We start from the raw sequence: 16,930 nt of genomic DNA, 5'->3' as shown, positions 1-16,930 counted from the left end.
AGTCCATAGTAATAAATAGACGCTGTTTCCCAAACTGATTCTGTACACGTGATTTAAAATGGAGCGAAAGTCTGGGTTTTGGGTGCGTGTTTGAACAAACATTAACACATAATTAATAATAACAACATTTAAAGATGTCGATCTTGGTGGGTTTTTTTCAAAGACAACTATATTTATCCTAAATGAGCATAAAAAGTTAGAAAAGCAATCGAATGCTTTCATTTTAATGTCATATCTGTGCATTTTTAAAGTGTCACCTCTGTTATTTAATGTAAACAAACTAAAATTCTAAATCAGGGGTCACCAATCACGGTCCTGGAGGGCCGGTGTCCCTGCAGGGTTTAGCTCCAACTTGCCTCAACACACCTGCCTGGGTGTTTCAAGTATACCTAGTAACAGCTTGATTGGCTTGTTTAGGTGTGTTTGATTAGGGTTGAAGCTAATACTTGCAGGACACCGGCCCTCCAGGAACAAGTTTGGTGACCACTGTTCTAAATAAATAAGAGATTCATTCGCTGCTCTTTAATCAGATTGTTTACATTATACAGTGAAGAAAAGATTGAGATTTGATAACTTGATTCAATTTCTTTATAATAGCTATTCATTTAAATTATCTGAACTGTTTGCTAATTTATGTTCTGCTAATATATACTATTAATTTTTTCATTTGTAAATAAAAATAATAAAACATATTACTGACCATTTAACTGTTTATTTACAATGAAACAGCTCCAGAAGAACATATTTAGTAGTTTGGGGATTTATCCTTTATTATGGAGGGTAAATACCTTATTTTCACATCGCAATGTTGACAGCCTTGCTGAAAAATCCAGCTTAAACCAGTCTAGGCCGGTTGGCTGTTTTAGCTGGTTGACCAGCCTGGTTTTAGAGGGGTTTTGGCCATTTCCAGACTGGTTTCCAGCCATTTCCAGCCTGGTCTTAGCTGGTTGAGCTGGGAAATTACCAGCTAAATCCAGCTAAAATCAGCTTGACCAGCCTGGTTTAAGCTGGACATAGCTGGTTTTAGCTGGGCTCCCAGCCTGGCTAGGCTGGTCAAGCTGGTTTTAGATGGTCATCTCCCAGCCTGACCAGCTAAGACCAGGCTGGAAATGGCTGGAAACCAGTCTGGAAATGGCCAAAACCCCTCTAAAACCAGCCTGGCCGACCAGCTAAAACCAGCCAAACCGGCTGGTTTAAACTGGATTTTTCTGTAGGGAGGTATGTACTATGGTGGTATCGAGATACTATGGCTCCAAAATACTGGCGGTGCCACTGTAGATTGTAAACGGTAGTATCGTCATTAATAATTTATCTACAATAGATAATGCTGCATGTGAAAAAGTCACTAAGATGCTCTCACGTTTGTGCAACAATATATTTAATAGTCTGTAGAAACTTTTAATGTTGCAAAACTGCATACTAGAATTCCTGCCTTTTATGGTAGCCTATTGCACGTTTTCTGACGCTTCAGATCGAACGCACATCTCGGTTCATTTCTGTTTCTGTTAATATGATTTAGTGGCTACAACAACCGCGGCAATCTCTTTAAAAGAACGACTCACAAAGTGAAGTTCTGAATTACTTTGGATTGTTACCTGATAAGACAGAAATAAAAAAATAGATGAAAATAGATGAACACGAAACAATTTTTGACCACTTCATATGGCCTAATTTTGTTGGGAAAAAGCTCCTTAGTAACAGGTTGTATTGGGTATAATTTGTATCCTTATTTTAATGTATTTGTTGTTGGTCAGTTTTCTACAAACTAAACAAAAAGAATGCATACATTTTAGGTGAAGTGACATGCAATTAATACTATTTGGCCTTAAGGGAATTATGAATTACATTTAAGCATTATGACAAGATAAATAGTATTTCTGACAATTTTCTTTATAATTTGAGTTATGAATTACACTATAGCAATACTACTTGATCGTGATACGTAAGATTAATTAATGGTATCACCCTAGTAAATACTATGGTGTTTTTTAACCATTTAGGGAAGTACTGTTGTGGTAATTATTGCTATGGTAATAAAACTTTAGTAATATTATCAAACAACCCAATGTTGTAGTTTTCTACAACTATAGGGTAACTTATACTACATTATTAGTAGTAGTAGTAGTAGTAGTATAACTTTATTGTCCTTGACAGATTTGTTATGGGCATCACCATATTGCTGCAGACATTCACTAAAACAAGCAATAAAAAAACAATACAAAATACAACAATCACAAAATTAAAATGCTAATTATAAAGATACTTTTTAATTAAACCCACTGAAACAGGTACAAACAGGATTTCTGATAGCGGTTTAACCTACACTTGTGGACTCTATATCTTCTACCAGAGGGAAGCAGTTCGTAATGTGGAAACAAAAAATGAGTTGGATCGTTTTCAATGCTTTCCACCTGATTGAGGACACAGTTCTCATATAAAACTTGAGGATTAAAATATTCATCGTGTCCTACATTTTCCATGCAATACACTGCAGTTTCCTGAAGTGAAAACTAAAGTATTTATTACAGTACGTCAGCTCACTATTGTTAATACTACAGTATGATGGAGCAATCATTAATAACAAGATGTAAGAAATATACAGTACACTTTACCACAGTATGACTTAAAATACTATAGTATTTACTATAAACTACCGTGTCATGTTGTTTTATAACATTTCCACAGAAGTATTTTTTGGGAATTAGGACTTTTATTCCTGCTGAAAAATCCAGCTTAAACCAGCCTAGGCTGGTTGGCTGGTTTTAGCTGGTTGACCAGCCTGGTTTTAGAGGGATTTTGGCCATTTCAAGGCTGGTTTCTAGCCATTTCCAGCCTAGTCTTAGCTGGTCTGGCTGGAAATTTGACCAGCCAAATCCAGCTAAAACCAGCTTGACCAACCTGGTTTAAGCTGGATATAGCTGGTTTTGGCTGGACTCCCAGCTTGGCTAGGCTGGTCAAGCTGGTTTTAGCTGGTCATCTCCCAGCCTGACCAGCTAAGACCAGGCTGGAAGTGGCCAAAACCCCTCTAAAACCAGCCTGGTCGACCAGCTAAAACCAGCCAACCAACCTAGGCTGGTTTAAGTTGGATTTTTCAGCAGGGATTTCTTGACAGAAAACATGTTTGTTTACTTATAATGGCGTGGGGTTCGTTTACAACATAAAATAATACTAATTAGTAGCAGTAGTTACAATGCTGTGGTGTATTCGATGATTAAAGGGGGAAATGGTTATTTAGTAGGCTACTTTCTGTCATTCCTTTGCAAAAGTGAAAGAGAGAATCAACCCACAATGACAGATAACTGATGATGAACTTGAGTGAGATGCATGGACACTCATAATGGTGGTGAAGATGATTTCCTACACTGATGGTGATGATTATCCATACATAATGCATGAACTGATAGTGGTGATGCTTGATTATAGGCTACCTAGCCTAACGTTTAAACTGATGGTGGAGGTGATGTATGATCAGTCCCAGTTCAAAAAGCTTCAATTCCAGCACATCCTCTCTTCTCGCCAGAATTGTCTTTATTGAAGCAGTGCAAAATGGCGGAAGTCCATGTTCTTGTGCAGTAAAGTGTAAAACAGGCGAACCATTCATTATTTGACTGCGCTTTGACTGAAAGCCTGCTTTATTATCGTCGTCAGATTCCGATGAGTTTGGAAGGAACAGACAGAAGCTGTCTTGTCTTGACGGTCGACGTTAACACATATGCTTTAATTTCCTGGCAACCTCAGCTTAATTGCTAATTATATCGGGTTTATTTAATAATTGTGTAAAGGAAAAAATACGGTAAAACGAGCGTCGTCGTGAATATCAAAAAAAGCACGCGACGTAAAACCTATTTATATCGATCATGTCATAATGGCATGACATGAATTGTGCGTAATGTGAAGGCGATCAGATAATGAATTTATTCTCACCAGTGCTGGTCCTGCTCGGGAGGAATAAGATCTGCGCATGCGCGAGTTCTAAGCGCAGAGTCCCCTGATGTTTGAAAGTGTGCTGCGTTTACAGTTTCTCTTGGTTTTTTTATTATTATTATTGCAAGAACGATACATACAGAACAATGCCAGAGATATACAAAAATAAAAAGCATATAAAAATGAAGAGCTACAAGAACTCAATAAGTAAAACAAAATAATACAACAAAAAAGAAAATAAAATACTACAAATAAATAATGCTAGGCCTTGCTAACTTACAATAACTTAAAAGTGTCAAACAAATAAACAGTTTTAACAGCTTTTTTTTGTTTGTATTCTCCTTAATGGTATTTATATAAATATTTAGTTCTTTAAGTACCGCTAAAAACAGAGGTGGATGGATATGAAACTTGGTAAGTATGATCAGAAGATTAATCACATAAGCTTCACTTTCCAACTTATCATATTTCAAGAAACCAAAAATAACATATTCATACAGTACAATAAATTTTGACAGCACTTTATCATTTATAAATTTAGATACCTTCCCCCATAACCGTTTTGTATATGGACAATGCCAGAAAATATGAGATACTGTTTCTGAGTATGATGAACAGAACGAACAATTGACATCCATATCTTTAATAAATCTGGTTGAAAATGCTTAACAGGGTAAAATTTGTGTGGTATCTTAAATGAGATTTCTTTGATTTTATTTGTAATTAGATTTTTTTATTAGTTAATAGTTATTATTTATAGTTATAGTATTTATTAGTTAATACCCAAACCTTCCTCCAGTCAATATTTTGAGTAAACTTAGACCAATAGAAAATAACCTATGGTTTACTAGTCTGTTCTTTTTGGAATAGTAGACGTATTTTCTTATTCTTTTTGTTAAATGAATAACAAATTTTGCCACAGATTACAGTTTCTCTTGTGTCTTCTGCATCTGTGTGGATTGTTTGGTAAAGCATCATGTTTTCAAGTGCAAACGAAACGTTAATAATATTTAGCTGTCATTAATGAATGAAAGCGGGTTGTTTCAGCAGTGAGTGAATGCAAATGACTGAGTAAATAAATAAACGTCTTTATGGTTGAATTACCTTACTAAAATCAACCACGTTTCACTTGAAATAACACATTGGTAAGCACAAATTCCTCATCATTTTGCTACAGTAAGCAATCAGGTTAAATTCAGCTTAAAGTAAGTAAATCTGGTTATACAAATGTTTCCTATAGCTTGGTCCCTTTATTAATCAGGGGTCACCACAACGGAATGAACCACCAACTTATCCAGCATATGTTTTACACAGCGTATGTCCTTCCAGCTGCAACCCAGTACTGGGTACAACCATGCACACTCATACACTACGGCCAATTTAGTTTATGCAGTTCACCAGGGTGTCCAAACTCGGTCCTGGAGGGACGATGTCCAGCATATTTTAGATCCAACCCCAATTAACCACACCTGAACCAGCTAATCAAGCTCTTTCTAGGTAGAAACTTCCAGGCAGGCGTGTTAAAGAAAGTTGGAGCTAAACTGTGCAGGCTCCCCTGACATATAGCATGTCTTTGGACTGTGGGGGAAACCAGAGCACGCAGAGGAAACCCATGCCAACACGGGGAGAACATGCAAACTCCATACAGAAATGCCAACTGACCCAGCCGGGACTCAAATCAGCCACCTTGTTGCTGTGAGACGACTGTGCTAACCACTGTGTCGCCCAAATGGTAATCAATAAACCAAAAAAAAAAAAAGGTCTCAAACATAAATATACAGTAGTATGCAGTTACTATGCTATAATATTACCACATAATTTGGTAACACTTAAAGGGGTGTTCAAAAGACTGCTAAACCTTTATAATAACAATGACATGACACACATGAATGTGAATGGGATTTTATGCATGCTTATAACAACTGCCGATAAGTGTAATTTGCTTAGTTGTGGCATTTCAAATGTAAAGATAACATTGTTTGTTATGAACACTTGACATAAATACGTCATATCCAGTGTTAATAATAGTCCTAAACAGTCATAAACAAGTGCTAAAACGAGTAGAAAATAATCCTAAACATGTCATGAGGCATTATAATTTTGTCATGAATATTCTTCCAATCACGTTTTCAGTGGAACAAACTGTTTATCATTAAATTGTCTCATTAAAAGTGTCATTATTCTGTCAAATCATTTTAAACAGCTTTATTAATATTTAATAACACTTTAAGGTCCCACTTTATATTAAGTGGTCTTAACTAATATGTACTTACACAGGAATTATTAGTTTGCTACAATGTACTTATCATGTAAATACATGTATTTACTGTGTACTTAAGCTTGATTAAATACATGTATGTAATTACATCTGTAATTAACTTTTGACCACTGTTGACCATCCCATACACCTTAACCCATTCTTAAACCTACCCATGCCACCAAACCTGTTCATAACCCAACCTCTATCCCAACTCAAAAGCACCACAAGTGTTCACAAATACATTATAAACACAGTCAGTACATTGTATTTTTTTTTTTTTTTGAGGTAAGTACATAGTAGTTAAGGACACTTAATATAAAGTGGGACCCAATTTAATGACAAATTCAGCTTGTACCACTGTAGTCAAAAAATATTAACGACGCCGTTATATAATTCATGACATTTATAATGTCTTCATGATAATCATGTTTATGACAGATTTATGACGTCTTAGTATTGTTAAGTTGTCACGACAGACAAAAACAAGATTGTGATCTATTTGTTCATTAAGTTGTCATAACAAAGTCATCTTTGCATTTAAATTGGCCTGAAAAATCCAGCTTAAACCAGCCTAGGATGGTTGGCTGGTTTTAGCTGGTTAACCAGGCTGGTTTTAGAAGGGTTTTGGCCACTTTCAGGCTGGTTTTCAGCCATTGGTTTTAGCTGGATAGGCTGGGAGCCCAGCCAAAACCAGCTATGTCCAGCTAAAACCAGGATGGTCACGCTGTTTTTAGCTTGTCACTTTCTAGCCACTTTCCATTTAAGTATCACTTAATGAGTTATTATAAACATGCATAAAATCTCATGTGTCATGTCATGATTATAAAGGTTTAATGACACCCCTTCAAGTAAAGTGTGGTATTTTTTTATATCATTCATTATTGTGTTTGTTGACCAACCATTTATCGATATAAAATAATGTTAAACTATTGAACATACTTAACACATAGTACTGTCAAATCTGGTTAAACTCTGAATAAAACAAGACCAAAAAAGCAGGAACTTGTAAACTAATGATAATAATAAATGATGGTACACAAAATTATTTCACATGATTTGGTTCATTTGGAATCATTCAGCACAAAGAGAGAAATACAAACCACGTTTTGCTTTGTTCTTAAGGAGAACTGGAAAACTCATTCAAAACTCATTGATTTTTGAATGATATTATGTGATACAGGAATGATTTTGCATCATGTAGTAACTTACGTCATGCCACATTATGTACTTTATTTAATGAGATTTCACTCCATGTGAAAGTGGAAATCCCACCACAGGTTTGCTCTAATTTGAACATACACTCACCACTTTATTAGGTACACCTGTCCATCTGCTCGTTAACGCACATTTCTAATCAGCCAATCACATAGCAGCAATTCAATTCAATAGACATGATCAAGACGATCTGCTGCAGTTCAAACTGAGCATCAGGATGGAGAAGAAAGATGATTTAAGTGACTTTGAGCATGGCATGGTTATTAGTGCCAGACGGGCTGGTCTGAGTATTTCAGAAACTGCTGATCTATTGAGATTTTCACGCACAACCATCTTTAGAGTTTACAGAGAATGGTCTGAAAAAAGAGGAAATATCCAGAGAGCGGCAAATTTGTGGCCACAAATGCCTAGTTGATGTCATAGGAGAATGGCCAGACTGGTTCCAGCTGATAGAAAGGCAACAGTAACTCAAATAAGCACTCGTTACGATTGAGGTATACAGAAGAGCATCTCTGAATACACAACACTCCAACCTTTAGGCAGATGGGCTACAGCAGCAGAAGACCACACCGGGGGCCATTCCTGTCAGCTAAGACCAGTGTTAATTATCTCCAAACTTTATAAGAAGGTTAAAATTCAAAGAAATAAGCCACTTTAGCTAGTGAGACATTTGCTGTGTGTTTATGCTAATGACGTTGCGCACCCTCGATTTCTGGTTTGATTTTCTAGTAAACAGGGAAACAGCAGCAAGACTTTAATATGTTGTGTGTTTTATTTGACTTAGGTCTGATAAAACAGCACAACTTTTTCTCCGCATGATCACGAGCCGAAGAACAGGAAGAAGTGGACTGAGGCATAATAAAAGCTCTGCTGTTTTTCAAGTTACACTTCACGGCTTTCAGATTTACTCTGCTTCATACTATGATATTTCAAGAGTTCACACTTAGCTGATGATTTATAAAAGCTTGTTTGGCATGCTGTCCCGGGAGAGAGCCCTGAGCTCAAGGGATCCTCGAGCCCGGGGCTTCCTCCCGTTGGCAGAGCGAGAGGGGAGCCTGATCTCGGTGGATCTCAGAACTCCCCGACTGCGGTAGCTAAGGGAACAGAGGGGTTAGACAAAAGCTTGATTGTTATACGTGTTCAATGTCTTTGGATGGTGGGAGGAAACCGGAGAACCCGGGGAAAACCCACACAAACACGGGGAGAACATACAAACTCCTCACAGAAACACCCAACGGCCCTAAGGGACCAGGGCTGGCAGTGTTCTTGCTGTGGGGCTCGCAGTGGTAACCACTGGGCCGCCGTGCCGCCCAATCAGAGGTAAAGGAGAAGAAAAGGGGAGGAGGAGGGGTTTCTACCAAACGAAGATAAAATGAGCTGAAAACTGCGGTTATTTATAGTAGCTTAGGGCTCTTGTGATTGGAAGATAGTTATTAGCAAATACGGGATCGGCAGTGATAAATCATAAGCACGTGATCCTCTCGAAATTAGTTTATGAATAAACTTCACTAAGTTTTGAATACTTTACTCATCCATCAACATGATTTCCGCAGGAGTGCCATAAGATGAAGACCACAACTGCCACGATTCCACACTTACAGTCATCTAAAACACACTTTTGTTTATTGTGAACACGTGCCCTCTAGTGGCCTAAACCACATACTGCGCCTTAAACAAATTCCACGAAAATATCAACAGTATGCCCAGTGTTTTAATCACAGAAAATGAGCCTGTACTTCTTAAGGGTGAACCTAGCAGAGCTCATCGACCTCTGTAGACATTTTATTCGCATCTTCTGCATTCATGACCACCTCCTCAATCAAGTCCACTCTCTCGACAGTGATTTCGATGGTATTCTCCAGCAGCTCGGGACGCTCCTGAAACAGCCACCACATGGACAGACACTTGTGAACACAGCTGTGGGCTCCGCCACCTTCACACTGGCACTTCCAGACTTTGGATCTGATGTCAAATGAGACGCGCGTCCTTCCAAACTGACACCATTTGTCCTTGAGCCCCGTGTGCACAGAAAAATAGATGCAGCGCTCTAATAGAAGGTCTTGCTCCCCCCAGAGAATAGGGTAGACGCAGTCGACTCCCTCTGAACATGCTTTGGAGTTCATTTGCTGGCACTCTTCGCCCTCCGCTTTGGACAGGAGGTTTTTGTGGGTCATTTCCTCCAGAGAGATCACACACAGCGGTGGAGGCATGGTGTAAGCCCGCGCATGGTTCGTCCTGACCAGGTGACGGCACTCTTTCCCTGGATTCCCGTTCTGGGCCTGCGTCTTCATGAAGTCCCAGCATTCCTCCAGCTCACACAGCAGAATCTGCAGGGCGAAGGACTTGCGGATGTGAATGGGCACTCTGGGGCCGTGCAGATCCTTGGGCGTCACGTAGATGGCTTTTTTGGCATCTATGCATAACATGGGCTGCTGGTCTTGGTCGTGCTGCAGCCTCTCGTGCCGTCGCAAATTCGACGCGGTGGTGAAGTAGACTTCGCACTTCTGGCATGTTAGCTTACCGCTTGAAGTCGTGTCTTCGTTATTGTTGTGGCTGCTGTTGTTGTTGTTATTGCTTTGTAGAGTCTGCAGGAGAACTGCCGTAGGTTCTAGCTCAGCTGGAAGGGGAAAAAACATTTAGGTAAAATTGGGAATACACCCAGCAAACTTTTTTGTGTTTAAAAGATGACACCTAGGCTAAAATGAGGCTAAATTTGGCCTGTCAGTGAAAAGCTAATGCTGTGTTAACACCAGACGCATAACGCGCAGATAAATCGCACTATTCGCGTGTAATAAGACGTTTAAACAGTTGAGTTTACTTGCTTCATTCAAATTCACTTCAGAACAGACGCGGATTCGCGTGATGGGCAGGGCTTCTGTCTGCCCGGTGACTGTAGCTTCGTTGCTAAATGGCTAACTTGGATGTAATTGAGAAAATAACTGTGTTTATGTACTTTATGAAGGCTGAAAAACAGCGTTGATACATTTGGAGCAATGTCTGAGTCCACTAGATCCTTTCAGAGGTGCACCCAGCTCTGTGAGCTCAGAAACTCCTCCAGAAACTTAGCCTGGATGATGGAGGCTTTCAGCGGTGCTTCTGACTGAGCCAAGCCCGGTTTGATGAACTGTTGTCGGTGTGTGCAGGAGGATTTCCCCCTGGGACACCAACAACAGGTGCTATGTCATAATCACGCCCCCACAAGAGCAAGTTCCTGATTGGTTAATGTGGCGCGAATGTCTGCTGAAGTTTAGATTTTCGAACTCGAGTGATTTGTGCGAAATGAGCAAAACGCTCAATTCGCGTCATTCGCGCTGCGCCATTCGCACGTATCGCGCCACAGGATGTCTATTCGCAGCTTTTCATTAACTTAACATGTAAGTCACTTGTGCTTGGCGCTTCTTCCACGCTTGTGTGAGCATAACAGGACATAACAGCGCTATTAAATCTCAAAAAGTGCATGCATTATGTGAATCACCAAGAACCACAATCTTCTTTAGTGTTGCATTTTAGAAACTAAAAGTCACCTACATCTTGGATGACCTGAGGACAAGTAAATTAAGAGGAAAGATTCATTTCTTTTCTGGTGCACTATTCCTTTAAATCACTGACTGACTTGTTTTGTGAACAGTCAATGATTTGATTATTACTGAAAATGATTAAACATGGGGCGACGCGGTGGCACAATAGGTAGTGCTGTCGCCTCACAGCAAGAAGGTCGCTGGTTCGTGCCTCGGATGGGTCAGTTGTCGTTTCTATGTGGAGTTCACATGTTCCCCCGCGGTTTCCCCCTCAGTCAAAAGACAGTACAGGTGATTTGGGTAGGCTAAAATGTCTGTGTGTGAATGAGTGTGTATGAGATGTTTCCCAGAGATGGGTTGCAGCTGGAAGGGCATCCGCTGTGTAAAGCATGCTGGATAAGTTGGCGATTCATTCTGCTGCAGTGACCCCACATTAATAAAGGGACTAAGCCAAACAAAAAATGAATGAATGAATGAATGAATGAATGAATGATTAAACATCATCTCTCACCTGTGGATTTGTCGGTCATCTTAACACCTGCAATTGCATGAAACAGATCAGACATGGATTACTAATTATTGAAAGATTAGAGTCAAGTGCATATACACTCAAATAAAGTTTGTTCAAATTACTTATTGGAAATGAGCTAAATCAACACTATTCTATTTTTGGGGGGGGGGGGGGGGGGAGTATTTAGTCAAGTAATTAAATTAGAGCACAGGTAAGTTACTTTTCAGACAAAGCAACTATTTACATACAATTTAATTGATCTAATTGGTAATTGATACATTTTTAAAGTAACTCTCACAACACTGTTCCTGACAGGATGTTGATCTAGAATTAAGTGAGTGAAATGGAGTTGACTGACACTGACTGACATTTTTGGGCATTGGTTCTGTAAATCAACTCAAAAGGTTTTGCTTTTGTTTCTATTTTAAATATCCAAAAATTCTTAAATTAAGACACAAAACATTTCTTCATATTAGAAATGATGTCAAAACTGTATTTCTTTCCTTAAAATAAGCCAATTTGCATTGGCACCAATAGCCTAGTGGTTAAGTGTGCCGACATATAGCACTGTGGTGCTCACGGTGACCTGAGTTTGATTCCCGACTCGAGGTCCTTTGCCAATCCTTCCCCTCTTCCTCCCATTGCTTTCCTGTGTGTAACCTCCACTATCCCGATAATAAAAGGCAAAAAAACCCTTAAGAAAATTAAAAAACAAGCCAATTTGCCAATAAAGTTAGCAACATAATCCTAATTCAAAGCAAAAAAATACATTACTTGTCATATTTTAAAGTAAAAATTAAAGTCTTAATTTTGACTTATTATTTCAGAAAACAATATTTTTTTTGCTCGTCTAGAAAATGCTTTTTGATTTAAGAATTTTTAGATATTTGGACTATAAAGAAGTCAAAAACTCCAAGTAAAAACTTTTTAAAAAGCAGGCCGTGTTTTGATGCGTGTCACTGGCCCACACACTCCCAAACAGATAAAAAACAAACCATGGTTGTGGATGTGGATTCTGAAATCCTTTGTCCTCTGCAATATTTTTTTGCACATTGGGCAATGCCAGTGACTCCTGCCATGACCTCCATCAGAGCAGTAACAGGGGATCGAGAACTTTCCTGTATGAGAATACAGACCGCGTTAGAGCTGATTAAATAGGTGGAAAACATCATTTCAGTGTAAAACAACTAGTGTAGAGTTCTTTACTGTTCAATTACCAATGTCAGAGTCTTTATAATGGATGGCGAATCTGAGGTGTCTCTTTTTGAGGTGATGTTTAGATCCAATAACTGGAATCCTACAGTACAGGCAGTCGATGTCCTTCATCATGCCGAACAGCTCTTCTTCATTGACAAACACAAATCTTCGGTCTGAAAAAACAAACAATTAAAGCAATCATAAATGTTAACAAAAGTGCTGTCCATGCTTAAAGTCATCGTGTCATCATCAATATGGACGCTCGGCTAACAGCTTCTTCCAACAAGATGTTAGAGCCCTTAACTTCAATCATATTATGCTCAATCCCAGCTCCGAAAACCAGGAGCCCCTCTACCTCCCACCACACCAAATGAAAACTTCAAAACATTATGCAATTCTGGTATCAGGGTTTTTACACCTTTTACAGCTTCAAATTCCAGCACTTTTGAAGCACTTTCAAGGTGCATTTGTATTCTTTTCCAGCATCTAACAACCACAGTAAATAACGTTAATATATGATGTATGCACTTTTTCACATTTAAATCCATTGTGCTGTTTTAATAAACACAATATTACATTTTAACTTAAATTGTTGAATACTTTGGAGCATGCATTTATTGGGATAGTTCGCCCAAAAATGGTACAAATAAATAAAAGTTCAGTCATTGGATGAAGTATCTTTTTAAGTTTTGGTCTCTTTCTTACAGTCAGATTTTGTTTGGGTGTAGTACCAAACTTTCATGACCAGTCGTTCATGATATTTCATGTGCATTGCTATTCAAAATTCATGTAACAAATTGAATCCTTATGGGTCCGAGCTGTTCACTGTAAAGCTTGAGGGATGGAGTTTGCAGGTAACAGTGTTTGCAACACATTTTAATCGTGTGATGTTCTATTTCATCCTGCCCAAACCGACACTTCCATTTTTATGTAAATTTTTACAGACCACGCCTTTTTCCCTCCTCCGACACTCCCCCCTAAAAAGAGCTGGACACGCCCACTTTCCTGACTTTTTCCAAAGTAGAGGTGTGAAAACACCCTGCTGATAGAGGGGGGTTTCATGCCCCTTTAAATACGCAGCACCTTTAGCATGGAATTATCTACAAACAAAGTTGTAGTTTAAATTGATTTCACAAAATGCTTAAAAAAGTATAAATGAATTAGAAATTGAAACACAGGCTTGTGGACGTTTTGAACAGTTTGTTTGTCAATGTGTTATTCATGTTAACTGTTAATTGTTTTTTGCTTGCCGTCTGTTAGACCCATGTGACATGTATACTGCCTAATCTTGGCCAGGACACTCTTGTAAAATAGATTTTTAATCTCAATGTGTCCTGGTAAAATAAAGGTTTAATATAGCAATAATGGTAGTAATAATAATAATAATAATAATAATAATAATAATATAAATCTTAATTAATTTTCAAACCAATAAGAAAACTGTTATAAACAAGTTATATGTCGATTATTAATAACTCATCGACTGCATCCAAACACAAAGTTAGACAATATTAAAATATGTGTGGATAATGATGCAAAACACCTATCGTGTTAAACTATCATGCAGAAGTGTATTGTATTTAATACTCACCAGTCATGACTGTTTACCTGCAAAACCTTGAAAAAAATACACCAATGACAGAATTAATGACAAGAATCAAACACAAAGTTCTCTAATAATTATATGTAAGAATGGACAACACTGCAGGAGCAAAAGCTACGGCACTTTAATGTAAAGGATGTTTACATGTACTGACCTCCAGTACGCAGACACTTTGTATGTATATCAGTCAGCCCGTCTGTCGACTCTCCCGGTACAGACTCTCTGTGTATCACACCTTCCAGAGCATCGATAAACAGCAGTTTAAAAAGCTTTTTTAAATCAGAAGAAATGTGTCTACAGCCTCTTCTTGCTAGCATTGAGCCCTGCGCAAATGTATGACGAGGAATCACGTGACTGTCGCATCCTAAAAGACGCGCAACTTTCCATCCTGCAACCTAGGCAGGAAAATTCTAACTGGATGCTGAAGGTTTGACTTCACATTACAAGATGTACTATATGGAATTACTGAAGATTGTTCTGCTTTGCACGATTTGATAAATGTTATAATTGTATTAGCCAAATATTTTATTCTTTTCGCATGGCCTGGCTAAAATGAAAACAAAAAATGTTTGATTTATTTGTCTCATGTAACTTCCGGTATCTGTTTTATATTGATTTCTTATTTATTTTTTTATTTTCACTCTTAATTTTACTTTAGTTTGGATGATTTTTGTATTTTTCATATATTATTTTCTGTTGAGCCTTGGGTAGCATGTTCGCCTCACAGCAAGAAGGTCGCTGGTTCGAGCCTCGGCTGGGTCAGTTGGCATTTCTGTGTGGAGTTTGCATGTTCTCCTCGTGTTGGTGTGGGTTTCCTCCGGGTGCTCCGGTTTCCCCCACAAGTCCAAAGACATGCGGTACAGATGAATTGGGTGGGCTAAAATGTCCGTAGTGTGAGTGTGAATGGATATTTCCCAAAGATGGGTTGCAGCTGGAAGGGCATCCGCTGTGTAAAATAAATGCTAGATAAGTTGGCGGTTCATTCCGCTGTGGCCTGCCCCGGATTAATAAAGGGATGAATGAATGCCATTGTATTTGAATTTAGCATTTAAAAAATGTGTGTGTGTGTGTGCTACTACGGCTATTAGTTTTCCAGCATTACAAGTCATTCGCCATTTTCACTAGCCACATTTTTATTGTTGGGAAAAATAATTTACATAAATTAAACAGACTTTGGCATGCTTAAATTTAAAATCCAGATGCCTCCTCATTCATTTAACTTTTATTTGAGGGTTGTGTATGATCATTGCAATTAGTTGTATTTCACATGACTTTTCAGGGCTCAACACTAAAGATTTACTAATTTTATCCTCTGGCTACACCAAACTAATGATTTCCTCACCACAATATTTACATAATGGGTCAAAACAAATTATAGCTGTATATTAAAACTAAACATACGTTTTATACATAAAACTATACATTAACTAAAATTCAATTGATTAGTGATGAGCCAGCACTGGCAATTTAAAAATTATTTTTAACCAGCCAAAGTGGCTAGTGGGGGTGGCTGTCTAACTAGCCTCAGCTAAAACCTACCCGCATTTGGCTGGTTGGCAGGTGTTAATGTTTAAGGGCTTATATATATATATATATATATATATATATATATATATATATATATATATATATATATATATATATATATATATATATTTATATATATATATATATACACACACACACATACAGTTGAATTCAGAATTATTTGCCCCCCTTTTTATTATTTTTTAAATATTTCCCAAATGCTGTTTAACAGAGCAAGGAAATCTTCAGTGTGTCCGATAATATTTTTCTTCTGGAGAAAGTCTTTAATTTTGGCTAGGATAAAAGCAGTATTTCATTTTTGAAAAGCCATTTAGGGTAAAAAAATTTTTGCCCCTTCAGGCTATATTTTTTTTCAATAGTCTACAGAACAAACCATCGTTATACAAAAATTTGCCTAATTACCCTAACCTGCCTAGTTAACCTAGTTAAGCATTTAAATGTCACTTTAAGCTGTATAGAAGTGTCTTGAAAAATATCTAGTCAAATATTATTTACTGTCATCATGGCAAAGATAAAACAAATCAGTTATTAGAGATGAGTTATTAAAACTATTATAAAAATCTCTTTTAAACATAAATTGGGGAAATATAAAAAATAAACAGGGGGGCTAATAATTCTGACTTCAACTGAATAAAAAAAAAAAATCACAGGAATTGGAAAAAATAAGAAGTTACATTTCTTATGCAATTCTGCCCAAAATTAAAGAGCTTCAGGTTAAAATGATTAATGGATGAACAACCTAAAGTACAGGCAAATGCTGCAGGTGAGCTGTGAGTCACTCAAACAGTTAAATATAATGTTCTCCGACCGTTATCACGGTACTGCCATTTCATATACTGATCTCTATATACCCAGATTTTCTTTATGAGAAAAAATGGATCAAATTTTTTTTTTCACTTTTCCTCACCTCAGTTTCACCAATCAAATAATCTTTAGCATCTGACATGCCCCGCCCCCTTCAAGAAACTTTTCATTTGCTTTTCAATGATGCACTTGAGCTCAACCACTCTCATTGGCAGAGCTGTGATCAAACACAACACGACTAGCTGTCATTTTAAAAAGGGGAGCTACTCTCCCCTACTCTACCACCCTGTCTTCATGTTTGAGTTGATTACAAACAGAAAACATGCAGATTTGAAAAAAACCAAGCAACA

The 16,930-nt window shown here is 37.8% G+C and overlaps 3 protein-coding genes across 4 annotated transcripts in view; all 3 read right to left on the bottom strand.

The window, feature by feature from the left end:
- l3mbtl1 (L3MBTL histone methyl-lysine binding protein 1) overlaps nt 1-9,668 on the bottom strand; it is a 42,302-nt gene extending 32,634 nt beyond the window's left edge. Inside the window, exons 1-2 of the mRNA XM_087306433.1 lie at nt 8,909-9,668; nt 3,925-6,847 (exon numbers count right to left, since the gene is read on the bottom strand). Coding sequence (XP_087162559.1) covers nt 3,925-4,100 — 176 coding nt within the window. The 5' untranslated portion in view covers nt 4,101-6,847; nt 8,909-9,668. The remainder of the gene's footprint in view (nt 1-3,924; nt 6,848-8,908) is intronic.
- Nucleotides 1-14,901, bottom strand: part of si:ch211-10d23.5 — a 28,804-nt gene extending 13,903 nt beyond the window's left edge. Inside the window, 6 exon segments of the mRNA NM_001386474.1 lie at nt 9,005-10,016; nt 11,429-11,455; nt 12,424-12,546; nt 12,646-12,798; nt 14,217-14,242; nt 14,383-14,901. Coding sequence (NP_001373403.1) covers nt 9,151-10,016; nt 11,429-11,455; nt 12,424-12,546; nt 12,646-12,798; nt 14,217-14,223 — 1,176 coding nt within the window. The 5' untranslated portion in view covers nt 14,224-14,242; nt 14,383-14,901 and the 3' untranslated portion in view covers nt 9,005-9,150.
- The window catches only part of raf1a (Raf-1 proto-oncogene, serine/threonine kinase a), a 778,989-nt gene that overhangs the window by 534,240 nt on the left and 227,819 nt on the right, over nt 1-16,930 (bottom strand). The window lies entirely within an intron of this gene.

This window comes from Danio rerio, chromosome 23, assembly GCF_052040795.2.
Source record: "Danio rerio strain M-AB ecotype USA chromosome 23, GRCz13ab, whole genome shotgun sequence".
NCBI lineage: Eukaryota > Metazoa > Chordata > Actinopteri > Cypriniformes > Danionidae > Danio > Danio rerio.
The sequence above is the reverse complement of the archived record's forward strand: the minus strand, read 5'-3'. Positions and strand labels throughout refer to the sequence as shown.